The 20,606-nt window shown below is 50.3% G+C and overlaps 1 protein-coding gene across 3 annotated transcripts; it reads right to left on the bottom strand.

Annotated features, from left to right (window-relative positions):
• Positions 1-4,291: 4,291 nt before the first annotated feature.
• Positions 4,292-12,664, bottom strand: lrrc4bb (leucine rich repeat containing 4Bb). 3 transcript variants are annotated; one of them, XM_086140416.1, is made up of 3 exons: positions 12,578-12,664; positions 9,582-10,102; positions 4,292-9,465 (listed from the first exon to the last, which is right to left on the bottom strand). In XM_086140416.1, the coding sequence occupies exons 2-3, from the start codon at positions 9,822-9,824 to the stop codon at positions 7,453-7,455; spliced, it is 2,256 nt and encodes a 751-aa protein (XP_085996542.1). In that variant the 5' UTR covers positions 9,825-10,102; positions 12,578-12,664; the 3' UTR covers positions 4,292-7,452. The 3 variants fall into 3 exon arrangements, with proteins under 3 accessions (XP_085996542.1, XP_085996543.1, XP_085996544.1); XM_086140417.1 differs by lacking the exon at positions 12,578-12,664 and adding an exon at positions 12,430-12,568; XM_086140418.1 differs by lacking the exon at positions 12,578-12,664 and adding an exon at positions 11,679-11,760.
• Between the last annotated feature and the right edge of the window lie 7,942 nt (positions 12,665-20,606).

The raw sequence follows: 20,606 nt of genomic DNA, 5'->3' as shown, positions 1-20,606 counted from the left end.
GCATTACGGCAAGGCGGCGTTGCAATTGCCGCTCAACATTAAAAGATAAAGGTTTGGAAGGCGGTGGATCTCCTGAGGCCTCGGGAGAAGGGTTTTGTGTATCGGCGGCGTGTTTGGCGCACGTGCAAAAACGCCGTCCGCCGCCTTAAGCATTCCGCCGCATGTCAACAATCTGGCCGTCCTCCCCGCTCGATCAATAACTCATCTCTCCACGTCAATATTGTTATCTCCCGTGAGACAAAAATGTCCTTCTTCGGGGATAGAAGGGGAATAAGCAAGACGGCGTGCGACGCAAGCGAGAGGCGGAGGGATGGCGTTCGTTTCTGGAGAATATCTGGCGGAGAAACGGCGAGCGATCGGTCGAACGTGCAGGATCCGGCCGGGAGACGCAAAGATTTCAGTGGATCTGAGCACAAGATGTCAAATGAAATGCTCTTATCGTTTCAGCTCCGAGGAAAGAAGTTGAATTGGAAATATCTGATCGTTGGCCCTTTTCTTTTTTCTCGATAACAGCTGTCTCAACAGATGGTCACCGCCGCCATGATGTGCAGACTCTGCTCGTGCTAAGCTAGGCAGAACTTTCCAACTGACACCGGGAAAAACATTTGCGAGTCCGCGCTCGGACTGAAACCCGCTTCACATTTATAATAAACAGAACTAATAACACGTTGCCACGTGACGTGACAATCATGCATTCATTTGAAGCAGCGAGAGGCGAGTTCTTCCTGCATCGATCACCGGGCCGCGTAGCGAGATGACAACGTAGGGTCTCCGACGAACCTCCTGCATGTGTTTGGACCGCAGGAGGAACCTCGAGAACCCTGAGGAACCTCTCGGAGACACGGGGGAGAACGTGGAGACTCCACGAACCCAGCGGGAATCCAACCAGGGACCTTCTCAGAAGGAAGCGCTAACAGCTACGCTAACCGCTACGTGCAATTCCGGTTAAAATACACGGATAAATCCCAAAGAAGTCAAAACACATTGAGTGAAGACGTCGCCCCGATGAGAAGTAATGGTAAGTCAATAATCGGATAATGATCTAATAACATCAGCGTGAAGCCTGGGAGTGTGTGTGTGTGTGTGTGTGTGCGCGGGTGTGTATTCACAAGGGAGCATTTTGCCACATGCTCGCCTGCAGCGATTGCAGCGGCGGCGTCTGTGCCACGTTTGCCGGGAAAACAGATCCTCACAGGACTCCGATCAGCCGTCGGTCCGTCATCCACGCCAGCGACTGGCATTCTGTCAAACACGACTATTTCCGGTTTTGTCTAATACGATTAGAGAGCATCACAAAGTAGCCCGTGGTGCATTGATGTATTTGGGTTGATTTCCATTGCGAGGGATATTTCTGTCACTGACCCATTACATCGAATTAGAGCGTCGGGTAATCTTTTAAAAACACACTTTCAAGACTCCGGGGGTAAACGTGCACTTCTTCCGCCGCCGCATGCGGACAAATGAGGAATGAATCAAGCAATTAATAAACATTTAAGTGTTGGGTATGAAAAAAAAAAAAAAAAAAAGTGTGTCGGATCTTTCCCACAGCAGGTGGACGTATATCTACACCTGCGATCTCGGCCGTGATTGGCCGAGAGGTCGGGTTCGGCCCGCGACGGTCGCCAACGGGGCTTACGAGCATCTACAGAGGGACAAACAATCATTTAACAACTTATTCTGAGTTCATTTAGAGACGTACGAGCAATTCACCCCGATTCACACGGGTGCAAAAAAAAAAAAAAATTGGGAATCCAACCGAGAACCCCGACGCCGCCAAGCGAAGCGAATAATGTTTCCGAATGAGGAAGGAAATAATGCTTTCCACCCCTCCCAAAAAAAAGAAAAAGATCCGCTGCATGGCTTGTAATGATACGAGGAAATGTGTGTGTGTGTGTGTGTGTGTGTGTGTGGGGTGGGGGGTCTAAATATAGACTGAAACAAAAGCAAAGTCTGTTCGGTACAGTACGAGCGAGCCCGCTGAGATCGGCGGTAGTAAGATCAGACTCCATCAGTTTAAAATAAATCTTTAAAAAGCGACGGCAGACTTTCAGCTGGGAAGTCTTCTTCCACAAACCCGGTCCAACTGGGTCACCGATGTCTTTACCTCGCGCTCCGGATCCCCGGCTAAGCCTCCTAACACGCGTGCTCGCGCAAAAACAATGCCTAAATAGGCCACCAAATTTTTTTTCCATTATTTATTTATGCTTCGCTAAAAACACTGCCCACGCCGCCCCTAACGGACGGCGCTCGGGGTGGGGGGGGGATCTAAACGAAATAAATAAAATAAAAAAAAATAAAAAAATAAAAGCATCCCGGTTCTTGACACGTGGGCCTCTGCGCCGGGGTTTGTGTTGTGTCAGGTTCCCCACGGACTCGGAGCGAGGAGGGAGGGCGGGGGATTCCCCTGGGAGAGACACAGCTGGAAGGTTATTGAATTTAAAGGGAAAAAGACGGCACCGGTGGGGGGGGGAAGAAGCCAGCGAGGCGGATGCGACTGCAAAGGGAGCACACAAAGGGAAGGAGGTTCAATTATTGTGCACGAGACTTTCTTATTTGCTACGAACGTGTTGTGAGATTCACGGGAGGATCGGCGTCCGTTAAACCCTTTCCGGTCGATTTAAAATACACTCTATAGTATAATTTCTCCAACATGGATGGATTCTTTTAAATTCGTGAAAGCTTCGGGTTTTTCGAGGTTCTTCGCGAAACCTATTTTGCAATTTTGAAATAAACACCCTGGTGCGTCACAGCGAGAAGGTCAATGAGGTTCTCGGTCGTCCAAATCTTCTCGTCACGGCGACTGGACTTGAATTTCTTCAGTTGAAGACGTCAAGTCAGAGGCTTTTGGTTCCTGAACTGAAGAAATTCAAGTCCAGTTGCCAGGATATGAAGATTTCAGGCCCCGGGTTGGATTCCTGTCGTGGAGTCTCCATGTTCTCCCCGGGGTTCCTCCCACCGTCCGAACCCATGCAGAAGGTTCGCCGCGGGACCCTACATCATCCAGACGAGTGAGCGGGTGAGATGGCGAATGTACGTCTGGATTCGTGGCTCCGCCGAAGCCGGCTTGGACGCCGCGGGGCCCCGGCAGCCCCGAGAGCAGCCTGAGCCTCGATGAATGAATGAATGAATGGATAATGAAGCTTCGGCCACTTCGAACACATGCCGCGTACAAGACGCACGTCCGCTCAGCCTGTCGATCGGAGAACCGACGGTTGTTCCTCACACCAGGTGGAATCGCTCTCCCCTCTATTTCCTGTGACTGCATCGCATCTGCTCAGAAAACTCCACACGGGGGGAAAAAAAAAGCCTGGAACTAACGTGATCTCCAATCAGGTGCCCTTTGTGTTGGTCTCGGTTTGGGCGGAAAGGAAAAAAAAAAATAGCCGAGCGAGTCCCGCCGATGCATTTGCAAATAAGAAAACAAGTCGACGTGTATTAGCGCGCCGCGGCGCTAATGCGAAACGACACGGCGTTTGAGCGGTCGAGGCTGACGCCATGCGTCGTCTCGGGATGTAACGGCGAGCCGATGGGATTAAAACGACGTCCGCAGCTGCCACTCCTAATGGATCAGGCAACAAGTTTGTTAGCGGCTAGTTAGTCCAGGCGTGCATTCGAGAAAACGTGCAATCTGCATTTCAGTGAATTAAAATAAAAAAAGGCACACATTTAGAAGTCAAGAATCCACGAATCTCTACGGATTTCAAACAGCAGAGAGCATTTCGTGTAAAGCCACGAGTCTGCAAAACATGGAAGATATTTGTGTCAGGATGAACGAAATAAAAAAAATTAAAAAAAAAAAAATGTGAGAAAATTATATAAATTGAAATTTCTCATATTTATTTTTTTTTAATTTTTTTTTTTTAATTATATAAAATAAAATAAAATAAAATAAAATAAAATAAAATAAAATAAAATAAAATAAAATAAAATGTCACCACCATTACTTTTCAGATAGTTTTCATATTTACAACATTTTTTTTCATTTAATCCTTTTTCTGTTTTTTAGCATGCCGCGGAATGCTATCACAATAGCATTGTGATAGCAGCGAACAGAAAGGTTTGAGCCGCAGGGGGAAAACGTATACCTCTCAGTCAGGGCATGACAGTCATCCAAGTGCGGATACAAAGCAAGCTGATTTTTGATTCGGGGATTCGAGAAAAGCCACGAGCCGTTCGGGAAAAATAGAAATTGTGTGAGAAAACAAACAGAAAAAAAGGACACCCATTCTGAGAATATTTTAAGCCGAGATACGAGCAAAAGGAAAAGTCAGGGACACAAACACAAGAGGCAAAGTGAATTGTTATTTAAATAAACCTGTTCTCTTTTCCAGTGTGTTCAAAACGGACTCTTTTTCGTATTGTTTGATCAAACCGGGCGTCTGACCTTCCCAGGAAGGTCAATCAGTCACTTTTTCCCATCTCGCACGTCGGGCTGCGTCACATCCCATAATCCATTTCCTTGATGAGTTTCGTTTCAAGCCCGCAAAGCCGACAAAGAAAAGAAAACGGCGGCGTCCGGGCCGACTAAAACACACACACACGCACAAACACACATGTCAGAATCCCAGTTTGGGGTGTGTGACAGGTGGTCCACATCAAGAGTTCACATCCCCAGGAGGAGCCTCTCGCCAGGGGCCGATATGTACAAGCGGCGGCCGCTTTGCCGAGACGCCACCGAGCCTCGTCCGCAAAGCCTCCAAATGCCAATAATAATGATCGTCGCTCTATATGTTGCTAAAGACGGCCGGCGTTACGAAAGGAAAGGCTCGTTATCTGCGGAGATATGAGTCACCGTCATCACAAAACAACACGGCGGCAGACGCTCAGGTAAGAGGACGCGCTCGGCAGGCTGATGCGCGGAGGATCTACCCCCGTACGAGCGCACGGGGGGGACGAATCTGGTATGCTCTTTGAAATCCGACAACGCCGCCACCAAACGCGGCACATCAAGGGAGCAGCCATATGTCGTGTCTTTAGCCTTCATTTATATTCTATCTGTGTGCCGGCCTGTTAGGCTGCGGCACGCTTACATTTACTACGCCGTTATCGGCGATGGGCGCCGTTCAAAACACACCCTTTCTCGGCAGAGAAAAAGAAGGGGGGGGGTTCGTTTCTGCATTTTGGACGACCTGAGTTACAGCAGATGTTGCGCAAGATCCGTCTTTTGATAGAGTCACATTACCGCAGTCTGGAAGGGGGGAAGGGGGGGGTTAGTCCGACGTAATTAGTCACATTATCACCGTGATTATTATTATTTATTAACGCTCGTGGTCTCTAATCGTCGTCGGCTCGCCGCTGATTAAAAAAAAAGGCTACGGCCGCGCGCGTGACACGGTTTCTACGTCAGCAAAGAGGGAATCAACAACAGAGAGAAAAACAGCGACATTACAGAGGAGCCGCATTACCGTCCAAAACATAAATATATATATATAAGTATATATATATATATATATATCTTTTCTTATCCTATTGTCTCAGTAAACATACAGCTGGAGCGACCGAGCGCCGGTCCAGTGCCCGCTCAATTGCAACAAACATTTCACATTCCCATTTTTAACCCTTTTAGGTCATCTGAGTCACTCAAAACTAGCTTGAGAGCGCACACACACACACACACACACACACACACACACACCCACACACACAAACACTGAAAATATTCATTTTGCATGATTACCCCCGTGTGTGTGTGTGTGTGTGTGTGTGTGTGATGAGCAGACGACGCCTGCTTTTAGCAAAGCGGCTAACGGCTAAAGCGCAGAAGCCACGCGTTCACATCGGGGTTGTTTTCGGCGTCCGTCCCCACTAAGGCTGTTGTCATATCGACCCGCCATGATCCAATATATGATTGATTTATTTCACACATAATGATACATGGCTAGACAACTGTACACATTATATCAAACTAACAAAAATAAAGAAAATACAGAGTCGGAAAACGCAAGAAGCGTAAATGGCATTTAACATATGAAAGTTACACTGTAAAAATGTGGATCTTACAATTGTCATACAACCAGACATTGTTATTATTAATATACTGTACATTTCCATTCATTCCAATCATCCAAATATGGATGTCTAATCCCTTCTTGGTTGCCGCCGCGGAGAGACGTCCGTTCACCTTCCCGACGGCATTTATGGCGTGATAATGGTCACCATGAGCAAGGAGGTCATATCAAAGTCCTGGCTAAAAACAAATCTGGCTACCGATCTGTTTCAAATAACACATTGTCGACACTTTTTATTTTAACCGTACAGGTCTTTGCATTGGAGTACCTTCCTGTGTGTGTGTGTGCGTGTGTGTGTGTGTGCGTGTGTGTGTGTGGAACATCATTTTACCATTATTTGATATTTGATGCTGGCATTTTAAGTATCAGAATTGTCATTCAAATACCACGTAGCTGGCTTTTACAAAATACATAATACACTCTCAGAACACAAAATCTGTTATAATTATTACTGAAGCAACAGACAGAAGTTTTGTCAAACAGAGATTTGCATTTACTGTTCTACAACCTAAATAGACTCTATGTCACAAAGCCAATTCAAATAATCACAATGAGTGTTGCAATTGAGCCCTTATGTTTCTGAGAAGTAGCCAAACTGAAAACACGTAACCGGCCTTAAACCCCGCCCCCAAAACTCCCGCCGCCGCCCCCCGACCCGTCCCGTCACCGCCCCGATACACAAAGAAACAAACCGTACCAGCTTCTACGCCCCCCCCCCCCCCCCTCCCACCCCTCCCGCCCTCCCCACAAACCCACCCCCAAAATATCTCTGCATCGGAGTCTGCAATGATACCTATTTAAATGAAAATATATTTATATAATTTGCGGATTTTTCACAGTAGTTTGTACTGCACTGTACCTTCAGTCCATCTATTTATGCCTACATTATTGTCACCTTGAGTGAGTCCGTTGAGTCACTTGAGAGAGGGTGTGTGTGTGTGTGGGGTGTGTGTGGGGGTGGAGGGGGGGGGGGGGGTCTCTCGGATTTCGTTCGGCCCTATCCGATCTCGGTATCCGGCGGCCGACTACGATTTCGGGCGCCGAGAGACGACTTTTTCCCGGTTGTTGTTGTTTTTTTTTTTTTTTTCTCCTCCCCCTATGAGGACACGGCTCGCAGAAACTGCAAAAAAAAAAAAAAAAAAAAAAAAAAAAAAAAAAAAAAAACATTTGCTTTGGCACAGATTTACATTGTAGCAATGTCCATTCCTCCATCTCCACGGCCGCCAGCGTTACGACAAACACGAGTGACCCGACGTGGTAATCCTTGGCTCGGTACGCCGCCGCCGCGGAGAAGTGTTTGCGTACGGCCGCGTCGGTCCATGCTAGCTCCCGCTTTATAACGTCAACGCACTCTAGCGTCCAATCGTTCCAGGCGCGAATCCCGACATCCGTCCCCCCTGCTTTCGACTCCCGTTCCCTCTCCCTCGATGCTCAGGCTCTGCCCTCAGATCTGCGTCTCCTGGACGTTCTCCTTGGAGCTCCCCTTGAAGAGCAGAGGCTCCATCTGGGGATTCTGGTTTTGGCCCATGAAGCCTTTGATGGATCCGTGCAGACCCATGGTGGGCATGGGCAGCGTCATCGGCAGCGGCGGGGACATGGAGCCGGGGTTGACGTTGGTGCCGTTGCCTGACGTGGTGAGAAGGTTGGCCGTGGAGATGGGGACGGACGTGCAGGAGATGGGCATGTCCACGCCTTGCTGGTTCTTGCTGTTCAGGATGCCTCCCGGCCCCATCCCGTCCGTGCCGATGCTCAGACCCATCACGTTGTTGTTGAAGTGGTGGGCCTTGTAGTAATGGTTCAGGGTATCCGTACGGCCGATGTTGGGGAGGTTGACCATCTCCGGGTGATGTATCCTCAGGGGTCCTTTGCCGCCGCCGCCGCCGCCGCCCGAGTTCATGGTGGAGCCGCCCGAGATGCCGCTCCCCGCGCCGGCGCCGAGCTCGTCTTCCACGTTGACGATTTCGATGGCTCTGGCGGGACCGTGGTGTTTGTGCAGCTGGTGCTGCTTCCGGAGTTTGTAGAAGACCACCAACATCACGGCCGCCATAAAAGTGATGGCCACGAAGCAGCCGATGATGATCTTGGTCGTCTTCATGACATCGTCCAGGCCGGGAATGTTAGTTACATCGATTATGGACACAGTCACCGCGTTTTCCGTGCCTCTGTTGGCCCGAGGGGACAGCGACGAGAGGGAGGAGAGAGAGGGGGTTATGGTGACGCCAGGTTGGCCGTCTATCACGCCTCTATGAACAGTGGGATCGGGAAAACCTATGAAGGTCGCGTTAATTAACTGTCTTGCCGAGTTCTTATCCTCCCCTCCTCCTCCTCCGGTCTCGACGGTTTCCACAGTGACGGTGGTGAAGTAGCTGTAGCTGTTGCTGGGGTCGGAGGCAGACACGTTGAGCACGGCGGTGGCGGTCGTGTTCCCGGCCGAGTTGGTCACCATGCAGGTGTACTGGCCGGTGTCCTGCACGGTCACGTTGGTGAAATTCAGGGTGCCGTCGTGAAGCACCGAGATCCTGACCCGGTACGACCCGTGGGTCATCAGGGTGCCGTTCGGCGTGAACCAGTTCACGGAGGTCATGGAGGTCCCGGTGCGGCACTTCAGCTCGGCGGCCATGCCCTCGGTGACGTTGAGGTCGGTCGGCGGCTCGACGATGACGGGCGCGTAGCAGGTGAAGTGGCTCTGGTCCAGCTCGCCGATGTACTTGCCCTTGAGGCCCGGGGGCGCGTGGCAGCGGGCGCAACACGTGGTGTTGCTGGGCACCGTCTCCTTCAGCCACCAGCTGAGCCACAGGACGTCGCAGTTGCACAGCCACGGGTTGTGGTTGAGGTGCACCCTCTCCAGCTGGTGCAGCGGCGTGAAGAGGTCGTGGGGCAGCGAGCGGAGCGAGTTGTGGGAGAGGTTGAGCTCCTCCAAGTTTTTGAGGTCGTCGAAAGCGTTGCGCTCGATGACCGACACCCTGGAGTGCATCAGCCACAGCTTGCGAAGCGACACCAGGCCCTGGAAGGATCCGGGCCGGACGATCCCCAGCTGGTTCCCCGACAACTCCAACTCCTCCAGCCGCACGAGCGGGGTGAGGTTGGGGATGTCCTTCAAGCTGCACATGCCCAGGTTCAAGAAGCGCAAATTGACCAGGCCTTCGAAGGCGGCCTCGGAGATGAAATCCAGTTTCCTGAGCTCCCCTAGATCGAGGCGACGTAAAGAGGGAACACGGTTAAAGGCAAACGCCGGCAGTGTCTCAATGGGGTTGTTCCTTAGCCATAGTTCCCTTAGCTTGCTGAGGTACTCGAACGCTTGCGACGGCACCACCGTGAGACGGTTGTCGAACAGCTCCAGCGTGTTGAGGTTCGGGAGGCCATTGAAAGCGCCCACCTCGATCTGCCGTATGTGGTTCTTAGAGAGCTGGAGGATCTCCAAATGTCGCAGGTGCTTAAAGGTGTCAGACTTAATCACCTGGTGCGGAGATAGAAACACAGAGGCGCGTTGTGACAACATGAGACTCAATGCCACCCGAGGGACTCGCCGCGCTCGCGTCCGACGGCTCGCGTCCGACGGCTCGCCGCTATTACCTGGATGGTGTTCTCCTGCAGGTTGAGGTATCTGGTGTTCTCCGAAATGCTCTCCGGAACCTGATCCAAGCTCTTCCTGGTGCAGATGACTCGGCTGGCCTGATTGGAGCAGGAGCAGGGGGTGGGGCAGGGGGGCGCCGCCTCCGTCAGCTGAGGTCCATGGTTGTGAAGCCACAACAAAAGCTGGACCAACCAGAGGAGGGGGGATGGGGCACAGGGGCTGGTCACCATGACAACACGCATGGCAACTGAGTCATGACCCGCCCCTATCGCTATGATGCTGATAAATCCGTGCCAACAGACGAGTCTAACCGCTCGTTTCCGCGATCATCTCCCTTTCGAGCGGCCGAGATGGGAAAGGTGCGACCGCTTCGAAGCCGGTGTCATCAATGGGTTCTTATTTTAGCTCGCTCATCCCGGTCCTTTCAGCGCGCAACCTCGGGAAGGGATCCTTCCTTTCTTTCCATAACAGCGCGTCCGGACGATCGTCCCGTCTCTCTTCGGATCGCCGTCGCTTCTCGCTGTGGGAGGGGGGGGGGGCGGAAAAGAAAGACGAGAGAGAAAACCAGGTCAAGCCAGTGCACAGCGCAGTACCTTTAAGATATTAGTCGTGCCCGTTCACGCAACTTCACGCAACCGGATCTCCAAATCAAAATATTCTCCGGTCGGAGCACATGACTCGAGGTCGGCTCCCCGAACTCCGGCCTGCGGTTCGCCTGGTGAGTCAGCTGCCATTTTCTCGCGAGGTTGAACGTGGCATTTAGGTCATATTCCGAAATGGCCACGGAAAAATAGAAACCGCGACAATCGGCGACGTGGGCCGAAGGGCGGCTCGGTACGGCGCCGATGAAGGACGACGGACGCCGACCGAACGGAGACGACCACGACGCGAGGGGGGTTTACGGGACACGGCGCCCTTTTGGACAAAGACGTTTATTCTCAGACCCGGGATTTGGACACGCTCGGCTCGTTTGGCCCCTCCAGTGACGAGACCGGAGTGAAGCTGTTCCTTGTCAGCCGAAGCACATGATCTCCAACACTGCCTCCATTATCCGCCCGTTGCGTCAGCGCGTCTTCGCGATTATCGCTATTTCGCAAATCGCCGCCGCCCGCGAACGCCTCCCTGTTATGTCACTCTCGGACAAACAGGTGATTTTCTTTGAGTCCCTCCGCGCCGTCTCCTCTCCGGCGCGGCGACGACGCATGCACTCCTAGAAACACGGTTGCCGTAGCAACCTGCTCACTCACCATCTTGTGTGTGTGTGTGTGTGTGTGTGTGTGTGTGTGTGTGTGTGTGTTTTTTTACTGTCCAGCGCCCCATTCCACATTGCTGCGTTCGGCAACCGTCGACGTTCGATTCTGCGTCTTTGCTTTTATATAAATATACACATATATAGCAGTGGAAGCACGCCGCCTGACCTTGGCCTTCAGCAGAACATCAGCGGGAACACGACGGGCTCAATACCTGCAGGATCTGATGAACGGGTCACGGCGGGCCTTTATTAAGACAAAAAAAATCTCCGGGAGAGCGACTGTTACGAAAGCCATCGGGGAACGAGCGCTAAAAATAAGCTTTTTCCCTTCAGATGCTCTCGCGTCCCACGAAAGCTTCCTCGTCGCTCTCTGCAACAAGCTCCCACCGTAACCACGGCGACACCACGGCACCAACCCCCCCCCCCCCCCCCCCACCAACATCACCATCACCACAATCTACACAAACACGCTCGTTCCGGAGGCCCCGCTTTTAAAACAGGAGGAGAAATGCGGGTCCGAGCTCCGAAAACAAGGTCGGACGCCGACCGACGGCGGATCCCGGGGTTCGGACGCCTGTTGCGGCGAGACGGGACCCCGTCCTCCCGAGACGAGGGGGCCACTCCGGCTCCGGCTGACTCACCGGCCGCGACCCGTCCGTCCGACCGACCGACCCGACCGACCGACCGTCCGAGGCATCCCCTCTCCTCCCCCTTTTATTTTCCGATTCCCTTGTCAAGAGTAGATTGCAACAACGTCGCTATCGATTCTTCGACCGGGGCCCGAGAGAGCGCTCAGTCGTGAAAAGACAAATTAGCCGCGAGCCGCCGACCGATTGCTACAAACCAATCACATCGCCGCCGGCTCCAGAGGCCGTCGGTATCAATAACCCCGGCTCCGGGAGAGACGTCCCGCTTCGGACGCGCCGTATTTACAGACCAGCACAAAGCGACACAGGTGCAGCAGGGCCGACATCGTCTACTGTAACTATGACAACAGCAGATTGATTCAGGACGTGGGAATCGAGGAGGAGGAGGAGGAGGAGGAGGAAGGTGGGGGCGTTTTAGCAGAATAGTAACAACAAGGTTGTTTTTTTGGGGGGTGGATTGGGGTCAGGTTGCACCTTATAGGAGATACGGGGTGTTTTTTTTTGTTTTTGTTTTTTTTTTGGGGGGGTGGTGGTGGGAGGGTGGGGGTGTGTGTGCGTGGAGGGGGGGGGGGGGAGCCGGGCCCCGCAGCCGCTGCGGGCCCCGCGTCCACCATCTCCAGCAGAACATCTCCCGCATCCCAGCAGAAAGGCCTTATTCATCTATGCAGCTGCGCTCACGGCGGCGCACCTTCTCCGGAGCGCGATTGAAATTCCGAAAAGGCCCGATCGTGCACACGCACACGCACACGCACACACACACAGCTCTGCAAAAAGGGGGGGGAGGGGGGGGTGGAAAAAAAAAAAAAATGGCTTGCGTCCATTCTCTCCGTTCTCCTCCGACGACACGGCTGCACCCGCAGGAAGAATCCACGGACGCGGGCGTTTGACGCGACCGTGTACCCGCGTGTGCGTGTGCGTGTGCGCGGATGCATTTTTCCGCCAGCTTACATAAGGGAGCCCGTCGCTCGTCCGCAGGCGAGAAGCCGGATCCCGTCGACCGTCTGGATCCCCCGATACGTGTCTCGTCCGCGTCCACGTCGGATCCACGCCGGCCCTTTCCCGCCTCTCCCACCTTGCGCCGCCGAGATTCGCCTACCTTTGCGTTGCGGCGCGGGGTCGGCGTTTCCTCTCCTCCTCCTCCTCCTCCTCCTCCTCCTCCACCTCCTCCTCCTCCTGGTTCCTCCTTCCCTTCTCCAGAACCTCCTCCTCCTCCTCCTCCTCCTCTCCGACGGTTCCCGCGTCTGAGAGCCGCCTCTTGTTCTTGCGAGCTATTCCGCAGCGCCAACGCAACGCGGGGGGCTCCGCTGCGCTGGCAGGTTAGAGACCAACGCAAACCACGCACACGCACACGCACGGACGCGGGGAGCGGGGTGGCGGCGGTGGGGGTGGAGATCTAGATGAAGGCCGGATGGAGCGGATGATCCGAGCGGTGATGGACGACGAGCGCGTCCGGGTCCGCAGACGCGCCGGAGCCCGCTGGGCAGCGCACTGTGCGTCCGGACGTGTGCGTGGCGACGCGTCACGCACACGCCGCATGTCCGGGCGGGAATCCGACGGGAGCCGCTGCGGGACGAATGTGGACGCACCGGGCGCGCCTCACTCCGGTGTGGGGCGGGGGGGGGGCGAGGAGGGGGGGGGCGTGGGGAGGGTCTCGACACATCCGAAGAGGATCTTCACGGGAGACGCACGGAGAGCCTCCGTGTGTGTGTGTGTGTGTGTGTGTGTGTGTGTGTGTGTGTGTGTGTGTGTGTGTAGGAGGCTTGATGTGACTCAGCATCACGCCATGATCATCGGGATGAGCCGAGGCGCCGCCATCACACGGCGACCCGCGTCTCCAAGCTTTATGGTTTCTGTTTTGTTTTTTTTTTGTTTTTTTGTTGACAGTCAGATCAACAAGTCCTCAAACATCTGGAGGTTCTGCTGGAGCTCTGAGGAGTTCAGCGGGAGCATGGAGGTTGTGGGGGATCTCTAAGGGGAGGGGGTTCTGCTGGAGCTTTGGAGGTACTGCAGGAGCCTTGAAGGGTTCTACATGAGGCTGGAGGTTCTGCTGGAGCTCTGGAGGTTCTGCTGGAGCCTTGAGGGGGTTTGCAGGAGCTCTGAGGGGTTCTACGTGTGCCTGGGGGTTCTGCAGGAGATCTGAGGGGTTCTACGTGAGCCTGGAGGTTCTGAAGGAGATCTAAAGGGTTCTGCTGGAGCCTGGGGGTTCTGCAGGAGATCTGAGGGGTTCTTCAGGAACCCTGGAGGCTGTGGGAGCTCTGGGAGGTTCCACATGAGCTATGAGAAGTTCTTCAAGAGTCCTAAGAGGTTCTGTAGGAGCGCTGCAAGTTGTGCAGGAGGTCTAAGATGTTCTGCATGAGCTGTTGGGGGGTTCTGCATGAGACCCGGAATGTTCTTCAGGAGCTCTGAGAGGGTCTGTGGGCACTCTAGGAGGTTCTGCAAGGCATTGAACTTATTTTGCAAGAGTTTTTGGAGGTTCTGAAGGCGCTTTGGAGGTTTTGTAGGTACTCTTGAGAAGTTCTGCAGGAGCTCTGGGGTGGTCTGTAGGAGCTCTAAGAGGTTCTGCAGGAGCTCTTATGGTTCTGTAGGTACTCTTGGATGTTCTGCAGGAGCTCTAAGAGGTTCTGCGGGAGCTCTGAAGGTTCTGCAGGAGCTCTTATGGTTCTGTAGGTACTCTTAGATGTTCTGGAGGTACTCTTAGATGTTCTGGAGGTACTCTTAGATGTTCTGCAGGAGCTCTAAGAGGTTCTGCAGGAGCTCTAAGAGGTTCCGTAGGTACTCTTAGATGTTCTGCAGGAGCTCTAAGAGGTTCTGCAGGAGCTCTGAAGGTTCTGTAGGTACTCTCAGATGTTCCCCAGGAGCTCCGGCATCCTGCTGCTCCCGAGGTCAAGTCTGGTGTTCTGACGGGGCTCGTCGTCCGGCCTCCTCCTGCCGGGTGGGAGCAGGACAGGAGCAGGACTGGACTTATTTTGGAGGCAAAAAATAAACATGACTCCTCCATCTCCACTCACACTAAAGGTCAAAGGACAGAGAAGGCCAGTCGTGCTTCAGAAAGACCCCCGAGATACGCTCCCCCTCCTCCTCCTCCTCCTCCTCCTCTTCACCCCCCCCTCGCTCCCCCTCCCTCCCCCCCGGTGAATGCCGTAGTGAGCATTGTTCACGACCACTAGCTTTTGCTGAAAGCCGCACAGCAATGAGGTCTCTGTGCCTTTTGCCTCTCTCTTCCTCTCCCCTCCCCCTCCTCTTCCTCTCTCTTCCACCCCTTTACCTCTCTCTCTCCTCGCCTCTCTTTCTGCCTCTATCTCTCCCCCCCCCCCACCACCACCACCACCACCGCCGTCTATTAAATTTCCAGTCACACAGCGGTGCAGAGGATATTCCTCCCCCTCCCCGTTCTCCCCCCTCGCCGTGGTGCTGAAACGTCCGGCCCCCCTCGCCGACCCCGGCCGCCTTCGCCGTTCTTCCCCGTCTCTTCTCCGCGCATCTTCTTTCCGCCGTCCATCCCTCCTCCTCCTCCTCCTCCTCCTCCTCTTCCAACCCTCACGCCATTCAAAGCGACTCCATGCCAAATCCGTGCCTCCGCTCTGCCTCCTTCCCCCACTTGTCCTCACTGTGTCATTGCACATTGAATCTGATATTCCCCTTATGCATGTAGAGTTCACTTGTGTGTGTGTGTGTGTGTGTGTGTGTGTGTGTGGGGACATGCATTTGCGCACAGTAAATGAACAAACACTCATGGCTGTATTGCTTGTGTCATCAGTACAGGAAGGCTTTTGGAGTACAAACACAGCAGAGATCTGATCCACCCCCCCCCCTCAGATCCTCCAAAACAACCCCGAACCCCCAAAAAGAGCCTCCACGTCGCCGCGTTCGAAGCCACGGGGGAGGAGAAGCGGAGGGCAACCAGGCTTTGGCGACGCCACGCTCGTGCCAAGACATATGTGGTTCGCTGATAGCGCCGAGGAGGTGCAGCTCACGCCGTGGAGGAGGGTGGGGGGGGGGGGCGCTAACACACACACACACACACATGTGTGCATCCGACGCTCCCGTCATTCGGGGGGTAACTAGCTGAAGGCCACGGCGCCGCGGAAAGTGGGTGGTTGAGCAAACGGTTCAAAGCAAAGATTAGGAATGTGAATAATTTTTCCGGCGGCCTCATTGATATGAGAGAGAGAAAGAGACGGCGGGAGAAAATAGAGAGGGGGAAAAAAATCAGAGTGTCACTGTATCTTAGCAACTGCCTCCATCTCCTTGGAGACAAGAACTGACATCATTTCCTGTCTGCGAGAACTCATTTTGGGTTTAGTGTGTATTTGTGAGTAGTGTGTTTTGATGTGTGCGCCTCGTTGTTTGCAGAGTGTGTGTGTGTTGATATGCAGATGTGGGCCTGCAGTACGGTGTTTGCGCACCATTCGTTTAGAACGCAAGGAAAAGTTGGGAAGTTTAATGACAAAAACAACCGGCGTGTCGTTCCAGCGAGACGCGATTGGTCGATTCCAGAGCGACGACTTTCCCGTCCAATAAGCATCAAGCAGCAGGACGATCCTTCTTCACGCCAATTCGGTCCTCAAGACCTCCGGTGCAGATCCAAAGTGACGGGAAATATGTTGCATAGTCTCTTGTGTGAATACATGCAGTGGATTTTTGCTGTCCCGGCTATATTTTCATTGTGTGTGTGTGTGTGTGTGTGTGTGGCAGGGAGTGTGTTTCCATGTTTTAATCTTCAGCTGCCATCTTGTGTGCAGCGGGGCGAAGTACAAGCAGCCGTCGGCTCCCTCGGCGGCCTGACGTTCGCTGTCATGTTTCCAGAACGCAGCGAGAAGACGGCTGTCTTTTCCAGAACCTCAGCTGCGTCGCGTTTACCTCGGAAATCCTTCGCGGGATTTATTTTCCTTTTTCCCTCCGCTCAGCATAAATTCACGCCGGCATGATCTACAGCAGTGGAGACACACGATGTCACACACACACACACACGTGTATATTCATTCATTATCTAGCGTTTCGGGGGTCACGGCGAGCCGATCCGGGACGTGATTGGGCGAAAGCGTTCGCCTTGGGCTTGTCAATCCCAGGACACATAAAAAAAGTTTGGCCTCCACGTCATGCAGAGACAAAAGTAGTTGTTAGCTCACACACTGCGTTATCTGGAGGTGTAAAACTAGCCAAACGTCATGTAAATATCAAAAAAAAACAAAAAAAAAAAAAACCTCACTAACCCCAGCTTACTGTTCTGTATATTTCCTGTGCATCTTGTATTTGCAAGTGTTATTTGCATGCTTATGTCCTCTATTGTAAGTCACTTTGGATAAAAGCGTCTGCCAAATGCAATGTAATGTAATGTAATTTACGTTACTTTTTTCACACACTTCGAACGCTACGGCTTAAACAACAATGCGGCTAATTTACGTGATTTTTTTTTTTTTGGGTTAACGAAATTCACGACGCCAAAATATTTAGCGGAGCCGATGAAATGAGCGTGAAATTGTAAGGCCGTTCAATTCCGTAGAAGAAGACTTTAACGGTTTTAGAGCGCAGGAGGAAGATCAAGATAGCCATCAGCTGGAGGACAAAGCAGGGTTAGAAAATGGATGGATGGAGTTTTCCTTGCGTTATTTATTATTAATCTTTTTCATCAGCCGTGTCACAACCACTGTTTGGAAAAAAAAAGCATTTCCAGTACATATTTGTTGATGTTATCGGAATGAATTTAATTAGAATACAAAAAAAAATCTCATGTCACGACATGGACACCTGCGGCTCATATATGCAAGAGGGGCTTACGTATAGATTTATTTAGTTAATTTTAGCAGGTTGCATCTTATATTCAGGTGCGCTGAATAGTCTGGAAATGACGGTAAATGTAAATTCTCCCGTCCGGGCTGTGCAGGGTCTCCAGTGAACCTCACGCACGTGTTTGGACCGTCGTAATCCAATAAAAACACCTGTTTTCCTCCAAACCCAAAGGAGCTACAGCCGTGCAGAAAAAGGTAAACAGTGCAAGAGAACTTTCACCTCTTGTAGTTTGAAAGCGTGAAACCAGCAAAACCCGAAATACATCTGATAAGCTCCTCCACTGCACAAACGTCAGAATTAGCAGCTTCGTCCCAGCGCAGAAGCTTTCCATCACCGCCCTCCTATGAATCTCCAGAGTCGGGCTGTCAGCGCGTGATCTCCAGGATCTCCTGGGGTTCCTGCAGCCTCTCCGACCATTTCAGAGGAAAACCGCAAACTTCAGCAGCGCACCCGTCTGTTGATGGAGCTCAGGGGTGTCAAACCCAAATACTCAGAGGGCCGAAATTCAAATCGGGCACAGAGTTGCAGGCCAACGTTGATATTTATTGAAAAAAAAACCTTCCTCGTGATATAACAACAATGAACTCTTTCAAATGGACACGTCGGGCTTAAAAACTGCATATGGAACAAGCAAAGCTCATACTATACAATATGGAACTTAATATTGCACGCATGCAAAATCCAAATTCAAATTAAAAAAACACATGGGTGGCATTCAATTCTTAAATTAAATTAAATTTCTCATCGCTGTATAGCTGGTTATAACATATTCTCTTCAATAGCATCTGGCAGCTGCTCATACGGTTACACTATTTATACTTGTATGTTCTGTAAAATTCTGTATAATTGTTCATATAACACACTTAAAACACTTTATAGCCTTGACTTTGACACTTTATAGTTTTATTTGTATTTCTAATTATTCTCCCCCTTTTTTTTCCCTGTTTATACAATTTCCTACTATTATCTATTATTGTTATGTTTTACTTGAAACTCTGGCACTACAATTTCCTTCGGGATAAATAAAGTTGTTCTTTTTCTTATTCTTATATAACAGCCCTTTATTATCCATTCTGTAGAGATACTGTAGGAAACATCTGTATATTTATCATTATGTATTGCCATCTGCTAATCTTACTAATTACTACCTATTTGTACATAATCTGCACATAACAATAATGCACTTGCACTCGCTGCACATATTCTGCTCATATCTTATCCACCTCTACTTGCACTAGCTGTAAAAAAAAGAAGAAAATGGCATTTATCCCTTAGTACTGCATTTATCTGTAAACACTGCACATTCTGTACACATGCACTTCTGATTAGATGCTAACCGCATTTCGTCATTCTGTATCCTTACATGTGTAACGACAAAGTTGAAGCTAATCCAATATAAATTAAAACTACATTTTAAAAAAAAATTCGGAGGGCTAGCATGTTGCCGGTATTAGCATAAGATGGCTCTGACTCCTGTCAACAAAGGAGAGCGCCTTTAAGAGTCAGAATTGATTTAAACTATGGGACAAAAGTTTATGGGTCGAGTCGTGATTTTTGTGCCCAAACACTAGCAGAGAATTCTGGGATACATGAGCCGTAGGCTAGAATAGCGGCGCTGCGGCCCTAATAGTCTTCCGTTATGGCTTCACGAGCCAAATATAATCACACCGCCAGGACAAATTCGGCCCGCGGGTTAGAGTTTGACACCTATGATCGAGCGGATCGGTTCGAGTGAACCGATGAATCAATTATCAATAAGACACAACGGTGCATTTGAACAGACGCCTCCATCGGAGGTGTTTGAAGACCAACTCCTGCTTCATAACGTCAATACACCCTCACGCGTGGAGGTGTTCACGGATATGACGTCGTATCAACTGCCGGACGCGAGAAAATACGTCGGCGATGGAAGTGAAAGCATCGGAAAACTGGCGACGCCGATCAGTTGGTTGCATCAACTTTTTGGACGCAACCAACTGATCGGTCAACCGGTTCGCCATGTACCTGCTGTACCTCGCTGCATGTGGTCTTGGTTGGAGCCCTGGTCCTGGTCTGGTCCTGGTCTGGTCCTGGTGCTCCTCTGTGAGCAGGCTGGGTCTCCTCACCATGTTGGATTCAAATCAAAAACTGCGTTTCAATGTTTTGCTACTAGATGTCAGTGTTGTCGCACTTTTGAGGCGCTCGTATCAGAGGCCAAGCGGGGAAGAATAATAAGGGATCTAAGACTTCATTTTCACGCTGCTTGTCACAAAATCCCGACAAAACTTCATAAATGACACTCTTATTATTTAGTAATAACTCCACACGTTCTTGTCTGTTTTCGCCCGTTCTGTCCATTCTTGTCCTTGATGTTGTTGTTCTCTTTACTGTCTGTTTATTGTTGCTATCTTCTAATTGTCTTCCAATTGTCTAATATTCATATTTATTGATACTATAACTGTAACTCTGCTGTTACAAAAGTATTACCCCTATGGGGAAATCAATAAAGTTTATCTTCTCTTATTCATATATATATATATATATATATATGTATATATATATATGTATGTAAATATCCTCTATATGTGTGACATATATCAGACCCGGCCCATTTTACTTTTTTATTGGACCAGCCAAACTATTTTTTTGAATATTTTAATAAGTATTTTTACCCAATATTGAATTTAGAAACTCCTTATTTTTTCCCTTTAGTTTAACTTTACATGGATGTTTCCATGCAAAATAATGTCAATATATTTATATGATCGTTAATGATATTAAAGTTGAAATAAAATGCCAAAAAAATGTAAATATTTAAATTGCAATTTTCAGAAGATAACTATCTTCTAACTGTCTTCTCTATTGTCCTTCTATTTATATGTATATTCACATTTATTGACACTATAACTGTTGCCGTGACAACACAATTTCCCTGATGGGGATCAATAATGTAATGTTATATATAAATATATATACGTATATATATATGTATGTATATAAATAGATGGATGGATGGGTGGGTGGGTGGGTAGGTAGGTAGGTAGGTAGGTAGGTAGGTAGGTAGATAGGTAGATAGGTAGATAGGTAGATAGATAGATAGATAGATAGATAGATAGATAGATAGATAGATAGATAGATAGATAGATAGATAGATAGATAGATAGATAGATAGATAGATAGATAGATAGATAGATAGATAGATAGATAGATAGATAGATAGATAGATAGATAGATAGATAGATAGATAGATAGATAGACGTTAGATATTAATAATGTAATGTAATGCCTGAGTTTCTCCTCACCTTAATGTCTCTTATTCCTAAATTTTCTACCTTTTTTTCTATTTGCTTCTTCTT

Source organism: Fistularia commersonii, chromosome 33 (assembly GCF_037954325.1).
Source record: "Fistularia commersonii isolate RoL2024-O1a breed Wild chromosome 33, RoL_Fcom_v1.0, whole genome shotgun sequence".
NCBI lineage: Eukaryota > Metazoa > Chordata > Actinopteri > Syngnathiformes > Fistulariidae > Fistularia > Fistularia commersonii.
The sequence above is the reverse complement of the archived record's forward strand: the minus strand, read 5'-3'. Positions and strand labels throughout refer to the sequence as shown.

Coding starts and splice junctions, on each gene's coding strand:
- lrrc4bb (XM_086140416.1), bottom strand. CDS start 9,824: ATGCGTGTTGTCATGGTGACCAGCCCCTGTGCCCCATCCCCCCTCCTC. Junction 9,466..9,581: donor TGCAGGAGAACACCATCCAG/GTAATAGCGGCG, acceptor TCTCCGCACCAG/GTGATTAAGTCTGACACCTT.